This window comes from Antechinus flavipes, chromosome 1, assembly GCF_016432865.1.
Source record: "Antechinus flavipes isolate AdamAnt ecotype Samford, QLD, Australia chromosome 1, AdamAnt_v2, whole genome shotgun sequence".
Taxonomy (NCBI): Eukaryota; Metazoa; Chordata; class Mammalia; order Dasyuromorphia; family Dasyuridae; genus Antechinus; species Antechinus flavipes.
This window is the reverse complement of record NC_067398.1, coordinates 183152041-183170356: the sequence shown is the minus strand read 5'-3', so window position 1 is coordinate 183170356 and position 18316 is coordinate 183152041. Positions and strand designations below refer to the sequence as shown.

General features: G+C 32.7%; 1 protein-coding gene across 9 annotated transcripts in view; it reads left to right on the top strand.

Annotated features, from left to right (window-relative positions):
- Positions 1-18316, top strand: part of FAM172A (family with sequence similarity 172 member A) — a 567690-nt gene that overhangs the window by 407694 nt on the left and 141680 nt on the right. The window contains exon 11 of one of the 9 annotated variants that reach the window (XM_051993695.1): positions 16096-16762. The exons of the other annotated variants lie outside the window; for them this stretch is intronic. Coding sequence (XP_051849655.1) covers positions 16096-16103 — 8 coding nt within the window. The 3' untranslated portion in view covers positions 16104-16762. Of the gene's footprint in view, positions 1-16095; positions 16763-18316 lie in introns of those variants that run through there. 9 annotated transcript variants of the gene reach the window in all.

Here is an 18316-nt window from a genome sequence, read left to right as displayed (position 1 = left end):
AGTATTGTTGGTGGAGTTGTGAACTGAGCTAACTATTCTGGAGAACAGTTTGGAACTATAGCCAAAAGGCAGTCAGATTATGCATATTCTTTGATCCAGTAACATCACCACTAAATCTGTATCCCAGAGAGATCATAAAAAAGGGAAAAGAATCTACATGTACTACAAAAATATTTATAGCCACTTTTTGTGATGGCAGAGAATTGGAAATTGGGAAATGCCCATCAATTAGAAAATGGCTGAACAAGTTGTAGTATACAGGTGTAATGAAGTACTATTGTGCTATAAGAAATGATGACTAGAAAGATATCAGAAAGACTTACATGAACTGATGCATGTAACTGAAGTAAACAGAAACAGGAGAATATTATATACAGTAAGAGCCAACATTGTGCAATGATCAGTTATGATAGACTTAGCTTTTCTCTGCAATACAATGATCTGAGACAGTTCTAAAGGACTCATGATAGAGAATGTTATCCATATCCAGAGAAAGAACTATTCAATCTAAAATTTATCTTTAATTACTTTATTAAGCTATCTGGTGGATTTATTTTTTAAACATACCTTTAAAAGCCATGGAATATACTAATCTGATGGAGAGTAGCCAAGAAAATAAATATGAATCATTTGACTAGGCTAAAATTCATGGGTCATTTAAAATGTTAATAGCATTTCAAAGTATGAACTTTTAATATATATATTGGCTCTAGTTTTGATTATACAGAATGTTCATTTGATTTGGTATCTGATTTTCTTTCTCTTTATAAATCATATGCTTTTAGATTATTTTTAGGGATGTGCTGCTAAATGTTTAGCAACTGGTGCTGCAAAACATGAGACATGCTTTTAAGTTTAATCTTCATTTTTAACATTTCTCCAACACTTTATTTTTCCCTTTTTCTTTTTAAATTTCCCTAGTTTTATTTTTCCAATTACATGTACAGCTACTTTTCAACATTCGTTTTTGGAAGATTCCAAATTTTTTTCTCCCTCCTTCCCTTTTCTTCTCTCCAAGACAATAAGCAATCTGATATACCTATAGGTTATACCTATGCAGTCATTTAAAAAATATTTCCATATTAGTCATGTTGTGAAAGAAAAATAAGAACAAAATGAGAAAAAAAAACAAAAGAAAAAAGCAAACAAAAAAAAAGTTGAAGATAATATACTTCAATTTGCATTCGGTCTCCATAGTTCTTTCTCTGTAAGCAGATAACATTTTTTATCCCAACTTCATTACAATTATCTTGGATCACTGTATTACTGAGAAGATCAATAGTTGATCATCACATAATCATACTGATACTATGTATAGTGTTCTCCTGATTCATTCAGCATGAGTTCATGTCTTTCCAGGCTTTTCTGGAATCAGCCTACTAATCATTTCTTATAGAACAATAACATTCCATTACATTTGAGTACCATAACTTATTCAACCATTCCTCCATTGATGGGCATCCATTCAATTTCTAGTTCCTTGCCACCATAAAAAGATCTGCTACAAACATTTTTGCACATTTGACTCCTTTTCACTCTTTTATTATCTCTTTGGGAAACACACTAGAAGTGATAGCTTGATCAAAGGGTATGCACAGTTTTATAGTTCTTTGAGCATAGTTCCAGATTGCTTTCCAGAATGGTTGGATCATTTCACAACTCTACTAACAATGCATTAGTGTCCCAATTTTTCCATATACCCTCCAACATTTATCATTATATTTTCCTGTCACTTCAGCCAATCTGTTAGGTGTGACATGAGTTGTTTTCATTTACATTTGTCTGATCAATAGTGATTTAGAATATTTTTTCATATGACTTTGGATGACTTAATTTCTTCATCTGAAAACTGCCTGTTCATATTCTTTGACTATTTATCAACTAGGTAATGTGTTATTTTTTGTAAATTTGACTCAGTTCTCTCTATATATATTTTAGAAATTAGATCTTTATCAGGAACACTAACCATTAAAAATTGTTTCCCAGCTTTCTGCTTCCCTTTTAATCTTAGCTGCATTGTTTTTTTAATTTAATGTAATTGAAATTATACATTTTGCATTTCTTAATATTATATATTTCTTTTTTTGTCATAAACTCCTCCCTTCTTCAAAGAACTGACAGATAAACTATTCCTTACTCTTCTAATTTGTTTATAGTATCACTTTTTATGTCTCTCTCCATTACATTGTTAACTCTTAAGTCACTTTCTCTAGCAACAAAATACGCCAAGCCCTGATTTGTTATATTTGTAGCATTTACCAACTGTGACAGTATAAATCCTTACATTGAAAATTTAACAATGAACTCTCTTGAGTCAATGCAAACTGACTCCAACACACCCTTTTGGGTAATATCATCCTTTTGGTTGAAAATAATTCCATGAGAGCTACCTTAGCATCACTATATCAAGAATCTTTGCCTTCATCAGTGTGGGTATCTTCCATCCTTATTATTGCAGATTGCTATCACAGTCTTCGTGAATTACTATAGTTCAAAAAAAAAATTATCCCTTGATGATTGCTTTTTGGTGATGAGCCTCCTTGATCTAAGGTGATCGCAGATTGAGGCATAAATCCCATAAAGGATGGGATCTATCTTTGAAGTTTGTCTTTGATAGGACCCTTCAGAGTTTGAACTATGCTGGCATTGCTCTCAGGAGCTCTGCATCATTTCCATCCTGCAATAATTGAGAATAAAGCTTCAGAGAATTAGATCTGTAATATTATATGTTTCAAAAGTGCATATTTAAATAACTTTTTTATTCCCATTATAATTATTTTAGTCTGTCTCCCTTGAAATTCCAAAAATTATTTTAGGTCTATGGCTCATAATAGCTTCATTTTGTGAATGGCATGAATATTTATTTCAAAAGCATATATAGCAAATTTCTTTAATAGTCCTTAAAATATCATTGTCATTGACTTCTAGTACAGTAGGCCTATTCTAGAATTTTCATGAATGAAACTGTAATTCTTTAGCAATCTACAACCATGCATTAGAAGTATTATTCTTTGTACTTAAAATAAGATTTTCAGCTAAATTCAGCAAACGTTATTAAATGCCTGTTGTGTATCACAGACATAATGGTTAGGTATTTGTATATAACTAAAAAAAGAGAGTCTTTGCCTTTAAGGAATTTATATTCCATTGGGAAGATACCACATGTTCACAGAGAAATAGAAACAAGGTAGTTTTAGGAAGAAGAGGATGTTCACATTTCAGGTAGGGAGTACATTCCAGACATGAGAGAACTTGTACAAATGCACAGAAGGGAAATAGATAATCAAGTTTGGGAATCAATGAGTGTATAGTTTGTCTGAAAAATAGAAGTGTACAGTCTGAAAAATAGTAATATAAAATAAATCTAAAAGACATTGTTGTCATAGTGTGGTGGGTCTCAAATATTAAACTGATTTTTATTTTGTTCTAAGAAGTAAGAAGAAGCCAATGAAGACTTTTGAGTGGAGACATAATATTTATAGACAGGTGCCTTAGGAAAATTATTTTGACAGCTAGGTAGAGAATAGATTGGGAAAAGAGGAAACCAGAAGTAAGTGACCAGTTAAGAGGCTACTAAATGATCTTGGTAGCCAGAAAGTGATAGGGAACTACTGATTTAAGTGTTGAATGAAGAAAAAGGGTACATATGTGAAAAATATGGAGGTACAACTGATCGAGCATGTAGGGAAAGGAAAGAGTCAGGGATGATTCCAAGGTTAGAAGGATGGATGACTGGAAGGATAGTGTATCCTCAACAGAATCAGAGAGGAGATTTGAGAGGAAGTAAGATGAGATATTCAAATATATCTATCCAGTTAGGTGATACCAGTTTTCAGAAAAGAAATTTTGGCTAGTTAGACTTCTATGAGTAGAAATGACAAATGAGTAGTGGGAGCTTATGAGCTAAGGGAAACTATAGCTGGAGAACAGAACCTGGGAATAGAATCTTCAAAATAAACTGTGCTTGAAGTGTGAGAGAGAGATAATGATCAGCCAAGAAAACTGGAAAGAATTATCCAGGCAGGTAGAAAAAAGCAAAAAGTAATTATAGAAGAGAAATTAGAAAATAATAATATCATGGAAGTTAGGGAGGAGAATCTATGTATGAGGAGGGAATAAGCAACAATATCAAAATGCATAGAAAAGTTAAAGTCAAATTAGAGATGACCTAGATAAAGACCATTGGAATTAGCAGTTAGGAGGTTAGCAGGTTGAATAAATAAGATTCCTGATTATAAGGAGTTAAAAAATAAATGGCTGATGAAGGCAGTGGATTCAAATGATTTTTTCCCTCAGCTTTTAGCTGTGAAAGAGAAGGATAGAGAAAGGAGGAAAACTCCTCTAGTTTAAAGAGTAATATCATCAAGAGAAGGTATTTTCTAAGAAATTTGGACATGTATGTTTGCAGGTAAGAAAGAGACAGGAGAGAAGGAAAGATTAAAGAGGAGGAAAAGGAAGGGAATGAGGATTGGCAATGAGCTGATTAATATATTGTGTTAATTACATTTCTGAGAATTAATTCTATGCAGTTGGAGAGAGAGGAGAAAGTTAAGGATGATTCCAGTGTTTTGCAAGATGGCTGGGATGGTAGGAGTAGATCAGAAGGGAAAGTTTGAGTTTAAAGTTTAAGAAGCTTGAATGTATTGATGAAACTCCCATGTGTAGATATATTCAGCAGGTGGGCATTTTCTGAAGAAAATAGGAAGCATGGCTGGGAATGAGATCTACCACAAGCAGTGCCACCAATTTATCAGAGACTGGAGTAGAAGAGGGGAGTTGGAAGCTGTAGAGAGATTTTGAGGCAAGCATTAGGGAGGTTGATAGAGTGAAGGGACTCACCAAAAATAGCCTTTACTTTTTCAGTAAAACTGGAGGTAGAAAAAAAAAAAAAAAAAAAAAAAAGAGATGAGATCATCTCCCAAGAAGCAGTATCTCTGGCTCCTGATGGTTGGGGCTCTCTGGCAGTCCTAAGTCCCCAGTGACTTAGAGTCTTTAGTATACTTCGCTGTCAGAGTCAGTCATTCAGTCAATTATTTGTTAATTATTAAGTTCATAATTAATAGTTAAAATCATCTTCATAAATAATTTCTTAAGCACCTGTTATGTGCCAGGCACTGTGTAGCAGGTTATTTGGTGGTTGAGTGCTCTGCCATTTTTTTTATGCCCCACCCCAAGCAGCTCCAGTTTCCTGGAAAACTCCAGATTGCTATTATTGTTTGAAGATGATAGATGATAAAGAGGATTTTTTTGAACTACAGTAATCCACGAAGAGTGTGATAGCAATCTGCAATAAGGATGGAAGATATCCACACTGATGAAGGCAAAGATCCTTGATATAGTGATGTTAAGGTAGCTCTCATGGAATTATTTTCAACCAAAAGGATGATATTACTAGAGGTGTGCTGGAGTCAGTTTGCATTGACTCAAGAGAGTTCATTGTTAAATTTTCAATGTAAGGATTTACACTGTCACAGTTGATAAATACGACAAGAGCTTCTGAGAAGATGAAGAAGATCCAGCAAATACCCTACTTGTGGAATTTGCATCCAGGCCCACAGTGTACTTGCTAGTACTTCAGGCTGTCTCCTGCTTATGTTCTCTGATGGTATTTGATGTTTCAAGTGTTTCCAGTATTACTATATTAAACAAACTTGAAAGGATTTTTTTTTTAATCTATCAGGTAGATTTCACTCCTGTCTACTTATAATTTCTTTGTAGCATGGAGAGGATCGTTTCATCTCTTTGTTTCAATTTCTCTTTATGTAAAGTAGAGATAATGGCAATACCTGCTTCTGCTTCATGGGGATATTGTAAAAGGTAAATCACATATCGGAGAAAATGCTTTTAGATTACTAAGAGAAATGAAGGTACTATAAAATTCAGTGTTCAGGCAGATCTATATGTTCTCATCAGGAATTTTCTGAATTTAAAGTGGTTATTTACTTGAAAACTTATTGATTACTTTATCTTCTTGTAAAAAAGATAGTAATATGTTATTTTCTTATCATTTTGTTTATAAATAATAAATAAATAATTTATTTATGTTTTTCCATATTCCCAGTGGCATTGATAAAGGTCACACGATATTATGCAGAAATTGGGAACCAAGAACAGAAAGTAATAAAATGAAAGCTGGTGGTCTGAAGGAAAAACTTTCGGTCCTCTACTTATCTCTGGAAACAATAAAGCTAAAAGAAACATGGAAATAGTAGTGATAGTAAAATCAGATTATAAAATTGTCATATAAAGAACTTCCCCTCCAAAATAAACCCAAAGCAAAACAAAAACTAATATAATCTTGGACTATGTAGAAAAGTTATTTTGCCAGTTGATGCTATCCTATCTGTAGAGATATCTTCATGCAATATTCTTGATATAAATAAATCTGTGTATGACGAAAGAAATGGAGAGAGAGACAGAGAAACAGAAAGGAGACAGGAAGAACGAAAGGGAGAGATATAGATGATAGATCAAGAAAAGTATTTAAAAGAATATATCTATGTACAGATGCATAGGGATAGGGTTTAGACTAATAATTTCATTGATATAGGGAACTTGCAGGTAAGAAAGTCCTTTTTATCAATGCAAGTCAAAACCTTATCTGCACCTTAGAATTAATGTTAGGTAACTTACCTAGGATCACGTAGACAAAACAATTCACATGCAAAATGCGAACCCAACTCTTCCTGTTTTGAGGGCAACTCTTTATCCATTATGCCTCCCACACTGTTTCATATTTATATATCTATATCTGTGTCTATATCAGCTTATTTTATTTGTTACCAATGAAATTGGGGGACTGAAATGAAGTAAATGAAGTACAGACTACCACTTAATATCTCATTTATACAATATTGTACATTTCATAAAACATGTTAAACATTATATAAATTATCTTCAAAATAGCCATAAATAATATAAGAATTGTATTATCATCCTTATTTAACAAATAAAAAACTAAGCCTCATAGAATTTAAATGTAGTTATCCTTTCCAAATCATGACTTTCCCCTATCAGTTTCAGCATATCACAGTTCAAAATAAAAATTAAGTGGAAATTTTGGAGTTTTGTAGAAACTACAGACAGCATGCAAAGATAACACAGAAAAAGTTTAGAAATTCAGAAGTGAATAAAATAAATGCATAGTATTACATAATATCAACTCAAATTTTACCAAAAAAAAAAAGGGAGGGCCAAAATATTTTATGCAGATATTCCAGATTTTCTGATGTGAGAGACACTCCTAATGCAAATATATGGAAAGGATAATTCTAACTTTCCCTACAAGACATGAATAATCATTGTCCTAGGTAGGAATTCAACTTTACTAACTACTCTGAAAAGATCTTTCTACTATGGCATATTATCTTGACACTCTCTCTGTCTCTCTCTCTCTCTCTTTCTCTCTCTTTCTCACACACACACACACACACACACACACACACACACCACTGTATGTATGGATGCATATATAAATATATATATAAACATAAATATATGTGTGTACAAATATATATGTATGAATGGATACGTAGATATGTGTATATATACATATAACCAAATTCACTATTTTTATTGACTTAATTAATGGATAATTGCTAAATGTATACTTTAGTTTCTTATGGAAAACGATAGAGATTTATTTCTCTTCACTCTTAATCTCCTATTGTCATTCAGGTTATATTATCTAATATGTTTCAATACACAGCTTAAACTTATTAGATAATTGATAATTCTGCACTTTACACTATATGAAGAGGCTTTAGAATTCAAGATATATTATTAGCATATGTGAATGTATACTATTCTTAAGTATAAAAATTTTTTCTTAACTTTTTTCTTTGCTATTCATCGTGTATATTTATAACACTCTAAATAATATTTTCACTTTTGAAATAACACTTTTCAGATACCTATTTATATATAGTTTGGAATCAGCCTATTAACTTTTATTCATCAATTAACTTTATTGTTCTTTTCCACTTTATATTCATTAACATAATGGATAATTAAAGTAAAAATGGACCCCTAGAAGTACTAGTATTTTCAGTGATTTTTTTTTTTAATTTTTATTTAATAATTACTTTATATTGACAGAATCCATGCCAGGGTAATTTTTTTTTTTTTACAACATTATCCTTTGCACTCGTTTCTGTTCCAATTTTTTTCCCCTCCCTTCCTCCACCCCCTCCCCTAGATGGCAAGCAGTCCTTTATATGTTGGATATGTTGCAGTATATCCTAGATACAATATATGTTTGCAGAACCGAACAGTTCTCTTGTTGCATAGGGAGAATTGGATTCAAAAGGTATAAATAACCCGGGAAGAAAAACAAAAATGCAGATAGTTCACATTCGTTTCCCAGTGGTCTTTCTTTGGGTGTAGCTGCTTTTGTCCGTCATTTATCAATTGAAACTCAGTTAGGTCTCTTTGTCAAAGAAATCCACTTCCATCAAAATATGTCCTCATACAATATCATTGTCGAAGTGTATAATGATCTCCTGGTTCTAGTGAATTTTTTTTATTATAACTTTTTATTGACAGTACATATGCATGGGTAATTTTTTACAGCATTATCCCCTGGACTCATTTCTGTTCTGATTTTTCCCTTCCCTCCCTCCGCCCCCCTCCCCAAAATGGCAAGCAGTCTTATAAATGTTAAATAAGTTATAGTATACCTTAGATACAATCTATGTGTGCAGAACCGAACAATTCTCTTACTGCACAGGAAGAATTGGATTCAGAAGGTAAAAATAGCCTGGGAAGAAAAACAAAAATACAAACATTTTTATACTCATTTCCCAGTGTTCCTTCTCTAGGTGTAGCTGATTCTTTCCATCACTGATGAATTGGACTCAGTGAATTATTTTAAATAGCTATAGTGAAGAAACTCCAGGAATACCTCTGTTTTTGAAGCACTAACATTAGTTTATACTTAAAGTCATGTTATATATAATTAAGAGTTCATTCCTATTCATATTAAATAAAAATATAATTATACTTTTCATTTAATTTGACTTACTCAGTTTCCCAGTAAGAAAATATATGTGTGTGTGTGTGTGTGTGTGTATTCATCATTCCTGAAATCTAATCCTAAATAAAAGAGAAGGAAAACTACCTTTATTATTCACTTTTAAAAATAGCTTTCAGAGCCATTTAGTGGAAAAAAAAAATCTATCTGAGAATTTGGCAGTAGAGATGCCAGCTCTCTTTGCTTTTAAATTATCTTCTTCCCGTTAGTGATGAGAAGGGAAAAAATTCAAGGCTAACTGTTTATAAAATCTTCCATGATGCATTAGATAATGAGAATTGTATTTACAAATGGAAACTACAAGCCAAGTTATTTGTCATTGTACATATCTTATTGTTGTTATTTGGCTCCTAACTGTACATCACATCCAGATAGTCCATGGCAGTTAAGAATTAGTAGTAGCGAAGACAGTACATTTCATTTTTAATAATGGATATCTCTTTCCCTTTTCCCTCCATAATTTTGTTATTACTTTCATCTCTTTTCCTTTCTTTTTTATTGCCTTTCTACCTTCATCATTCTCTTTGTTGTCTTTCTTTCTTCCCTTCTTCTCTGTTCCCGTACATTTTTTCTTGAATTTCATCTCTTTTTCTGTGAACCTATTCTGCTCACAAGAGTCTCTGTTTAAAGGTTTTTTTTGTTTTTATTTTTCTTTTGTCATTCTTTTTCCCCCTCAGTTATACAAGCTCTATCTTCCCCATTCTAAGGCTTGCCTCCTTGCCTTTGTGATTTCCTTTCTGCTTCTCAAGACTTTGTGGTTCTCTGTCTGCCTCCTGAGGCCCTCGCATTCTCTGTTTCCCTCTGGAGAAGTGGTATATGCTTACCTCTAGGCCATGTACTCTTTATTTGCTCCGGAACTTAAATGGACTGACTCCTCTGTCTGACTGCCCTAGATGGCATCCTATGAGGGCAGTCTTGAGGCAAAGGAGGGATTACTGTTTCTCTAAACATGTCTGAAACATATTTGTAGATATTGGAACATTACAGATTAGTGAATCAGTTTTTTAATGCTCCTTAAATACTTCTATGAAGAAGTATTAATTAGTTTTTAGATTTTGGTAATAAAGAAACAACTAAAATAAGAATTCTATAGATAATAAAAGATTACTGAAGATATTTTCACTATATACTATGAAGAGAATTCCATCATTTGGGCTGTGGATGAACATTTCATAATATGTGGATGGGATGAAATATACCTGTGCTTTAAGAAATGATGAAAGAGATGGTTTCAGAGAAACTTGAGAAGTCTTATATGAACCGATGAAGAGGGAAGTGAGTAGAACCAGGAAGACAATGTATATGATAACATATTTATGATAAGTTTGAAAGACTTAGAAACTGATCAACACAATGACCAACCTCAGTCTTAGAGGATTTATGATAAACATGTTGCCCACCTCTTGAGAAAGAAGTGATGGATTCAGAATGTATATTGACATGTTTTTGTTGTTTACATATACATTTATATGTATATTTTATATGGCTAATGTAACAGTTTGTTTTGAATATCTCTACATATTGGTCAACAGATTTTGTTTTTCTTACCTTCTCAGTGGTGAGGAGAGGTGGAAGAATGAAAAAGAGGAGCTGATAATAAAATAAAGTTGAATTTTAAAATGAAGTGAATACTACTATAAATAATATGGCAAGTACATTCCATGTAGGGGATCCAAAGATGTTCTTTTTATTCCATCAGGAATTTAACAGCAAAGGTTTAGTTTATTTTTTTCTCAAATAAAATTTATCTTTTATTTTTTGAATTCACATTAGTTCTCTAAGTTCAATATTATTGATTTAATCTTACACCAAATAGTGGTTTTCTAGTGATATAACGATTGATTTATACTTAATGTAGAGCATATAAATTGGGACACACTCAGACAGGGATTCAGAGACAGATTCATTCCATCATCCACCTTTGTGGTAGCTGGAGGCTGAAGCACAAGCCCTCAGACTCAGAGAGATTCATTCAGCCCATCTCACACCATCGTGGTGTCAGAGATCTCCTCCTTAGCTTCTTCATTGAAACCAAGACTCAGAAAGGCCTCTAAGAAAGCTGGCCCAGACCCCAGGCAAGGAAACTGCATTGTGGAGGGGATAATAAAGGATTTGGACTTTAACACCTGGCTAATCTTGTGATTACTCAACTGAAACTAAGGCTGGTCCAGAGACTTCCAGAAAACTAACAAACACTGCAACTTAGAATCACACAACTAGTAAGTGTCTGAGGTCATATTTGAACTCAGATCCTCCTGATTCCAGGACCAGTGCTCTATCTACTGTACCATCCTCATCTATATTTTAAACTAATAGAGTGGCTATGTGTCAGCCAATTTGCTAATGGTTTGGGCTCTGATAATGTGGTAGGATCTTTGCTAGCATTCACAAGGTCAGTTTCCTCTTTTATTGTTATTTTCAATTTTTTTTGTTATGATGAGCTTGACAAACTTCAACAAATGTGAACATTTCCATATACAAAGAAAATAAAATGAAAGCACAATATCTATTAGCTACACTCAACTTTATAAAGTATATACTAATCTTCCTTTTTGTGCACTTCAAAAAAAATTTAGGGCAGTCATTAAAGTGTGACAAGAGTTGCTTTTTAAAGAAACTGGTCAGAAAAATACAGGTATATTCCATGTATCATATGGTTGTGATTTTCTGGAGTAGAAATCACCATTTTTAAAAACAATCATAGAATCTGAAGGTTGGAAAGGAAATTGTTGGCTCTCTAGTCCAAGCCAAACATGACAGGAACTCCAAATATACCATACTTGACACAAGATTATCTAGCCTCTGCTTAAAGATCTCCAAAGAGGAGAAATCTGGCACCTGTCAAGATGTGTAAACCTTCTACTGAGGGGGCAGCGCATTAGAAAGTTTATTCCCCTTACATCCTGCCCAAATTGACCTTCTTGTATCTTACATCAATTACCCCTCTGGAGCAAAACAGAATAAACTTTGTCCCTCTTCCACATGACATCCTTTCAGTACTTGAATAACACTAGTAGGTCCTCCTTGAGTCTTTTTTTTTTTTTTTTCTTCAGGCTAACGATGCCTAGCTCCTTCACCTAGGCTGTGTAAGAAATGGGTTCCAGGAACTTTACTTTTCTTATTGTCTTTCTCTTAAACTGTTCCACTTATTATTGCCCTTCTTAAACTGTGACATCTAGACACCAGAAGATAATTGATGAGGGCAGTGTATAGCAAGAAATCACTTCTCTATTCCTATAATATGTGATGTTTAAGAACATAGTATATGTATAGACTATATGTGTAATCTAAGATCTTAATTTTGGGATACTGTTACACACAGCATATTGTTAATTCACTTCTAGCTTGTGGTCGTCTAAAATGCTCAGAACTATTTTTTTTAGAGTAACTGTTATATAAGTATGTATGCCTGTTCCATCTTTTTCTTGGATAGTTGATTTTATACCCAACTGCAAGATTTTAGATCTGTCCCAATTGAATTCTGTCTTAGCCCAAAGCTGTAGTCTATAAAGAGTCTTTTTAAGTCTTGATTTTGTAATCTACTGTTAGTTATCCCTTTCAGCTTCGTATCATATGCATATTAAATGAGCAAGTCATCTAGGCCTTTATCCAAATTGTTGATAAAAAAAAGTTAAATAGCAAAAGAAGTCACATAAATCCCTGGGATATTCTACTGGAGACTTCCTGCCATGTTAACTTTGAACTATTAACAACTATTCTTTGAGCTTGCCATCAAGCTCTTAATAAATCCATCTGATTTTTATTGTCACTTAATCCAAACTTCTTCATAAAAATAAAGAATTATTTTATCAAAAGCTTTTTAAAAGTTTTTTTAATCAATATTTTTTTATTTTTGAGTTTTTCCAGTTGTTTCTGTCATCTTCAGTTCTTCATAAACTCATTTGGGGTTTTCTTGGCAGATACTAGAGTGGTTGTCATTTCCTTTTCCAGCTCACTTTATAGATGAGGAATTGAGACAAATATGGCTAAGTGACTTGCCTAGGGTCACACAGCTTCTTAAGTGTCTAACAACAGATTTAAATTCAGGAAGATGTCATCTTAACTGAAAACCTGCGCCACTTAGCTTTCTCTCAAAAAAAAAAAAAATCCAAGTTAAATTATATATCATTACCTTCATATAGTAGTTTAGTAATCTCATTTTAAAAAAAAGTGGGGAAATGAGATTTGCTTGGTGTGATCTGTTCTTGATAAAACCATGTTAGCATTTTGTAATAACTATTCTTTATCTACATATCCATCTCCTTAATGATCTGGCTTAGAATTTTTTCTGTAACCAAAACCAAATTTCAAAAATATAAGAAGTAACATAAAATGGAGAAGAGCAAGTGCTGCATTCATGTTCCAAAAATAACCTGTAATTTATAAATTTCATTCATGTCCTTTTTTTGAAAATGGGGACAATCCTTTCCCTTGCCCAATCTTAGTCTACTTCTGCATTTTGTATGATCTTTCAGCTGTCACTAATAGCAGCTTAAGCAGTAACATTGTTATTATTATTTTTTGAAATCTAAGTCCATCTGGGTCAGGATACTTGAATCCATCAAAGGTGACTAGGTGTTCTCTTATTATGTCTTTGTCTTAGGTATTAATGTCATTTATTATTTTTATTCTGTCATTTCCAATACAGTATATTCTTTGCAGAGTAAACAGAAACTATTTATTGAATAGTTCTGCCTTCTCTCTATTGTTGGTTATCATTATCCAGTTAAGTGCAGCAAAATTCCTATCTCTTCTTTTATCCTCCTTTGTCTCTCACTATATTCTTCGGTGGTCTTAGCTTTCCTCATCAGCATCAATTCATTCTGAATTTTAGCATTTCTGATACTGCTTTTATAGGACAATGTCATAATCTTACATTCTATATTATCTGCCCCTTTCTTTTCTAGATTTCTTTTTAAAATTCTAGGTGATAAGTAAGTTTTCTTATATATGCAATATTCTCTTTAGACAAATCCTATTATTCTTTCTCAATGAAATTATTTCTTTTATAGACTCAGAATTTCATTTTGAACATTTCCCATTCTTCCTGGACTAACTTCCTCTGAAATATATTACTCCCCAGGAGCCTATTTTTCTTTCCTTAGAAATCTGTTTTCCCAAAATCTAGAGTGCACTTAAGGCACTGCCAGATTTTTTAGAGATGTTTAATAACAATAATAAATAATAACATAGCATTTCTGTAAGCACTTTAATATTTCAAATATTACATCTTTTATCTCATTAGATCTTCACTATAACCTGTAAGGTAGATGTTTAATTATCCCCATTTTATATAACAAATGTATGATATTTTAAGTTTCCAGAACTTTCTATCATTTCCCTCCCTCCTCCCATTCTTGACCCCCAGATTACCAAGATCCCATTCAGCATAGCTGGTTGAAATGAATGACATAGTTGCTTATATTTGTTTGGATGAGCCGAGAAAGATATCAACTGTAGTACTTCTGGTAGAGTGGAGAACTATCATGCCTTATCACTGTATCCCATGATCCTCCAAGTTTTATTGTCTTCCCCAGCACTACTTCAAGGCATTCTGAACTGCCATTGAACCCTAAAGACTTCATGACTTTGCCATCAACTTAGGATTGCACCACTGTTTTTTTGTTTTCTTTTTTAAAATTATAACTTTTTATTGACAGAACCCATGCCAGGATAATTTTTTACATTATCCCTTGTACTCACTTGTGTTCCGATTTTTCCCCTCCCTCCACAATTTACCCAATCATTCTCCAATTGATGGGCATCCATTCATTTTCCACTTTCTAGCCACTACAAACAGGACTGCCACAAACATTTTGGCACATACATGTCCCTTTCCCTTCTTTAGTATTTCTTTGGGATATAAGCCCAGAAGTAACACTGCTGTATCAAAGGGTATGCACAGTTTGATAACTTTTGGAGCATAATTCCAGATTGCTCTCTAGAATGGTTGGGTTCATTCACAACTCCACCAACAATGCATCAGTGTCCCAGTTTTCCCACATCCCCTCCAACATTCATCATTATTTTTTCCTGTCATCTTAGCCAATCTGACAGATGTGTAGTGGTATCTCAGAGTTGTCTTAATTTGCATGTCTCTGATCAATAGTGATTTGGAACACTCTTTCATATGAGTGATAATAGTTTCAATTTCATCATCTGAAAATTGTCTGTTCATATCCTCTGACCATTTATCAATTGGAGAATGGCTTGATTTCTTATAAATTTGAATCAATTCTCTATATATTTTGGAAATGAGGCCTTTATCAGAATCTTTAACTGTGAAGATGTTTTCTCAGTTTGTTGCTTCCCTTCTAATCTTGTTTGCATTAATTTTGTTTATACAAAGGCTTTTTAGTTTGATGTAATCAAAATTTTCTATTTTGTCATCAATAATGTTCTCTAGTTCATCTTTGGTCACAAATTTATTCCTCCTCCACAAGTCTGAGACATAAACTATCCTATGTTCCTCTAATTTATTTATAATCTCGTTTCTTTATGCCAAAATCTTGGACCCATTTTGATCTTATCATAGTATAAGGTGTTAAATGAAGACTGCACCATAGTTGAACTCTCTTTTATCTGTTACCTTCCTTAATTTTTTGTTGTTTCAGTATCTCTAGTACTTAGCATAGTGTTTGCTAAATAGTAAGCTAGTAATAATTCTTTTCATTCAATCAAGATAATTAAAATGTTCTTTCCATATGGATAATCTTCAGCCAATGTAGTATAGTGAAAGAGTACTACATTTGGCATTAAGAAACAATCTGGGTTTATATTCCTCCCTCTGGCACATTGAAATTGTGTGTCATGGTCAAATCATTTAATCTCTTTTAGCATCAGTGTCTCATCTCTAAAATTGGGATAATACCTGAATTCCCTAGCTCATAATTTTTTTATGAGAATCAAATGAAGCAATACATGTATACATACACACACATATGTATGTGTGTGTGTGTGTGTGTATATATATATATATATATATCAATTTTAAGCCTCAAAAATATGCTATATAAATGTCAGATAATACTACATTAACCTTATTTTTTCTTTTTTTTACACAGGTATTTGAGTCACCCATTGCACTTATTGCCATCCTTTTCTAAGCTCCTAGCTCTCCTCTTGAGTCCCATTTCTATCTTTTCCTACCCAACATAGTTTTATTTTCTTTTTCTCCTGCTAATTCTTCGTGCCACTTTCATATACTCCTTAACTAACTCCTAAAAATCTATCTGATCCTTAATAAGTCATTCCATTTAATATATTACCTACTTATTCTAAATTTATTCTTTTGTCTGTCTTATTTCTTTTGTTTTATAGGAAGTGGGTTTGTGAGAAACTTAAGAGTCCCCTAGTTTGTTCTGGGTTTGTGTGCATCCATGCATGCATACATGCATGCCTGTGTGTGATAATTGTTTCTTTTGTCTTGTAACTTTCTAAAAATCAAACCAGGTATCAGGAAATACCCAAATGCCTTTTGTACTTAGACTGGATAAGTAAACTGTGGAGAGTATTAACTGTTAGCACAATTAGCAATTTTCTAGCCAGAGAAATTTAAATTTGAGCATAACCCTTCTGCTCAGAGGAGGGAACTGTGAAGGATTTGTTAATCTGCTTTTTAAGTTGTTTAAAATCATAATAAGGAAGTGTCGAGAAGGCTTTTATTTGATGAGCTCACCAAATTTATTGTTTCCACAGTTTCCAAAAGCAAGAGCACTTTGTCAAGTGCTTAAAAAACAAAAACAAAAAAATAAATAAAACTAAGCCTAGTCTTCATCTTTTGAATTTGAAGTTACTAGGATTAGAAAATTCTCACATTGTTGTATTTTAATCTGATTTAATCTGCTTTTGAACAAAATGTCAATGCTTTTATTCCTAGTTAGTGATTAATACTATTTAGTTCACAAATGTGTATTAAATTTGATTTGCCACAAAAGAATTCAAAGATAATATATATTCAAAGAGAATATATAGCTTCATTTGGCTTGCCTTCATTTCTTAGTATTTTAGATGTTTTAGGAAATTCCAGGAAACATAAAATATGTGATGGTACAGAAACTGTCCTGTACTTTAATTCAAATTCTGACTCAGATACTTGTTGTGTGAACTTAAGTAAAGAATTTCTCTGTGCCTGTTTCTTTACTTGTAAAGTGAGAAAGTGGAATCAGTATCCACAATCCTATGACTTCTTTAGTCTGTAGTTCTCATAGTGCTGAAAAGATCTTATTTTATTGGACAAAAGCTGCTTTTATTTTTCATCCACATCTTCCTTTAGGACCACACATTGGATTATTGATTTCTTGGTTCTAATTATCTCTGATTTCCATTCTTTATCATTTTGTTCTGAGGCATGACAGAAAATTTTAAATTAATACAGATTGTGGCATCTCCTCATCCAAGGCAAAAACAAAAGACAAATTTTAACATACTGATTAGAGACTTCATTTTGACAATGGTTTAGATACTTTCAAATACTTATGTTTACATTTTATATTTATGTTTTATTAAATAAATTTAAAAGCTTCTCTAATAAGGACAAACGCATCTAAAAAGGTTTTTTTTTTTTTTTTAAATCCTGTTTCACTTAATAAGAACATTTAAGCTACCTATGGATATCTTTAAAAATAAGTGACTCATCCCCAGAGTCCCTTTGGACTTAACCCAACTCATTATAACTTCTCCTGATTTATACTGATACATAAATTCTTTTAAAACTCTTGTGAAGGCTTGTGAAGTTTTGACTTAATTCCACTTTCTGATACTAGATCATAATGAATCATAATGAATATCCAAGATCTGTGTAATAAAATAGAAAAATTACCCTTTTTCCCTAAATATTGTAACCATGACCCTTGAGCTGTGTAATGGTTTGTCTTTTTTTTTTTTTTCCTACATTCTCTGGTTTTTCATGAAAATTAAGATTATAGTAATCAGTGTTCAATGTAAAGCTCTTTGCCTTCTCTTGTGTGATTATATTGTTGAATTCATGTCAATAAAAGCTTATTTCCTGGTGATAATTATGACAGAATGGGCATACAGATGCTTTAATTTATGGCTAAAAAACCCCCAAACAGAAACGTGTGTGATATTTCTAATTCTTCCTAAGAAAGTCATAGAAACTCAATGTAAATAATACTACAGCTCTGTTTCTGTTTTTCCTATTTTTTGATAGTAACTGATATTCATAGCTAATCAGTCTTTTAAAATCTAAAGGGGAAGGGAAGAGGGAGAGGAAAGGAATGAGCATTTCTATAGTGCCCCCTATGAGCCGGACATGAAAAATTT